Source organism: Saccostrea echinata, unplaced genomic scaffold (genome assembly GCF_033153115.1).
Source record: "Saccostrea echinata isolate AGI-Se365-2 ecotype Australia unplaced genomic scaffold, CSIRO_AGI_Sech_v1 ptg000006l, whole genome shotgun sequence".
NCBI classification, from domain to species: domain Eukaryota; kingdom Metazoa; phylum Mollusca; class Bivalvia; order Ostreida; family Ostreidae; genus Saccostrea; species Saccostrea echinata.
The window spans coordinates 4398548-4401409 of NW_026889755.1; the positions used below are offsets into that span (position 1 = coordinate 4398548).

Here is a 2862-nt window from a genome sequence, read left to right on the forward strand (position 1 = left end):
ATTGTCGCTGAACCATTCAAAAAATCAAAACAGACTTTGCCTTTGACGTGTATTATTAATGTATGGAAGCTATCATAAGACAGATGTCCTTCAACAAACATAGCCACAGATTTAATTTCACTAGATGTAACAAAAAATGGATTGGCAACCAGCGTACATGTAATCTTGCAACAGCTATGGTAAAAGATACCAAAACTTTGTTTCTACAGAGTAAAAAAAGAAGATCAAAACTCATCAACAGAAAGTGGATTTCTTCATCTATTTTGAGAGTGTATGGCTTTGAAATTCGTTGAAAGGAAGGGAATTTATACCTTTAGCATATGAATATCTATAGGGTATTCTTATACCTGTTAGCGATCAGCTGAACTTCTATTTACATAAAACAATTCTTGAGTTTATTTAAGATTTTGTTTTCAAATTCAACTTTATACATATCTACACGAAACTCGAAACGAGACAAATATACTGTGTAATCAATGCTGATTACAATCATGCCAACAGTTTAACTGGTTGATGTCCAAGAGTTGGGGAGAGGATTTTTAAAGATGGCATTAATTTTCATGGTTTTAGCCCCACCCTCAGGCCCAAGGGGTTATGGACCATGAAATTCATAACATTTCCTCCTCTCCACCCGTTAATGTCAGTTGCCAAAATTAGTTGAAATTGGTTGAGCGGTTCCAGAGAAGAAACTGAAAATGTTCGAATGTGAACGGACGATAAACGACGCACACCAACCTAGAAAAACAGATAGCAATAGGTCACTTGCGTGACACAGGTGACAAGTAAATGCTGAAAAAAGAGAAAGCATTGACATCGACCAGATTTGTTTAGTTTTTTTTTCTTTTACTCAGGTTACTTTTTTATATAAAAGTACTGATCCCAGTAGCATAGTAGACTGCAGTCAAGAGACTAACAAAAGTTTTATTTCACAACTTTGATTTTCTGGATGTGGTGGTCATCTGGGGGACATTGGGTGTCGTGGTCATCTGGAGGGCATAGGGTGTGGTGGTCATCTGGAGGGCATAAGGTGTGGTGAACATCTGGGGGACATTGGATATGGTGGTCATCTCGGGGACATTGGATTTAGTGGTCATCTGGGGGGCATAGGGTGTGGTGGTCATCTGTGAGGAAGAAGTTGTTTCAGCCGAAAGGGAGGTTGGAATTCTTTTGGTGAAAAAAAAAATAGAATAGAGAAAATTAATAAGCTAAAAAAATACTTTTTATTTCTTATAAACATGAAAGAAGAACGAGACAGTCCCTTTTCTAAGTACTATTCCGTAATATATGATACAACAATAATAGGGAATATTTTAAATCCAATATTTATGATATCTTATGACACTTGCACTAGAAACATTTACTGAAATGGAGTGTCACATAGACTGTCTAACAGTCCATCAGAATCTGTATCATCACTGTTACAAAACTATTTTTTAACCAAAAGAATTTTGACTTTAAACATTGTAAGAAGAAAAAATACACTAATACTAATTGTAACGGGGACTGTTACAGATCCCCCTTCCCCCAAATATGCCTCCGTTTATAGCAAATGGTGTAATTTTTCCAGTACATTTGGTTTTGAGCATATTTTCTCGTGATGCATCAGAAAATCTAACTATTTTGTAATGCTCCGTTGATTTCATGATAAAATACATACATTTAATCATTATCTAATCAAACTTCAGTGAATGCACTCACCAGTGCGTACGACTCGGTATTAATGTTTATGTCTTTCAACCGACATTCAAAAGATATATACTTACAGTAAGAATTTCATATCGTTTGCATTTCTTATAAGACAGAGCAAATTCAAAATCAGCCGATCAGAATTTAGAACACGTGCATACATGTGTAGGAAAATAATTTCGACTATACATATCAAGATATATTCTTAACCCAAATTTCAAAGGATTTCGATGAAAAAAAAGTGTTTTAAAAAAACAGAGGATGATATATTGAACTTCATACATAACAAATACTTAAATTTATATATAATAGAAATAACTTACAAATCCGGTACATATTCCTCAGCCATGTTTGGTTCTCCCTCCGTCTTGTACTCTGATCACATCCCCCATAAGCTTATATACCCTCCAAAGGTAAAAGTCGTGGGGATATTAAAATTAGCTATAAAGGGTGAGGTTAAACTTCTACTTTATTTTTCCTTGTCAAATCATATATATTATTCAGGATATCATGTCTTCTGTGTAAATTACATGCAAGAGAGTGACACTGGTGATGGTAATTAGGCCTAATAGTCATTGTATTCCTTGACCTATGTCATTTCATATAAATTAACCCGGTAATTTTATTCTCATTCAAAAATCCCGCCCGGCCATGACATACATTTACACGGTGTGCGCAAAAAAAAAAAAAAAAAAAAAAAAAAAAAAAAAAAAAAAAAAAAAAAAACGGAATGACACTCGTAATTAATCATTCAAGCATTTTGTATCAAAAATAGCATAATGATTAAAAAAAGGGGATTTTTTCTTACTAGTGTAACGCATTCACGACTCCTTTTATCGCTGGAGAAATTAACGCACATAAATGTTTATTCTTCAAAAATCACCGCCCGGTCGTGACATACCTGCGCAAAAGACGAATATGTAACACGGTGACACTCGTAATTAATTAATCACTCATTTGTTTAGTTTAGTTTAAGAAGTATTTTATTCATAATATACAAAGAAGTATACAATGAACATGGATTGAACAGCAGGCCAAGGGCCAATATTAGTTCTCTCCATTTGAGGTCAAGGTACAAATGTAAATACTGTACATATTTGAGGTTCTACAAAGACATGTATTATAAACTAATATTACAAGGGTTAACGAGTACAAAATTGAAAAACAAAATGAGGA

General features: G+C 34.0%; 1 protein-coding gene across 1 annotated transcript; it reads right to left on the minus strand.

Moving 5' to 3' along the window:
- Positions 1-807: 807 nt before the first annotated feature.
- Positions 808-2147, minus strand: LOC133180453 (chondroitin proteoglycan 1-like). Its single transcript, XM_061314976.1, has 2 exons — positions 2010-2147; positions 808-1164 (listed from the first exon to the last, which is right to left on the minus strand). The coding sequence occupies exons 1-2, from the start codon at positions 2033-2035 to the stop codon at positions 927-929; spliced, it is 264 nt and encodes an 87-aa protein (XP_061170960.1). The 5' UTR covers positions 2036-2147; the 3' UTR covers positions 808-926.
- Between the last annotated feature and the right edge of the window lie 715 nt (positions 2148-2862).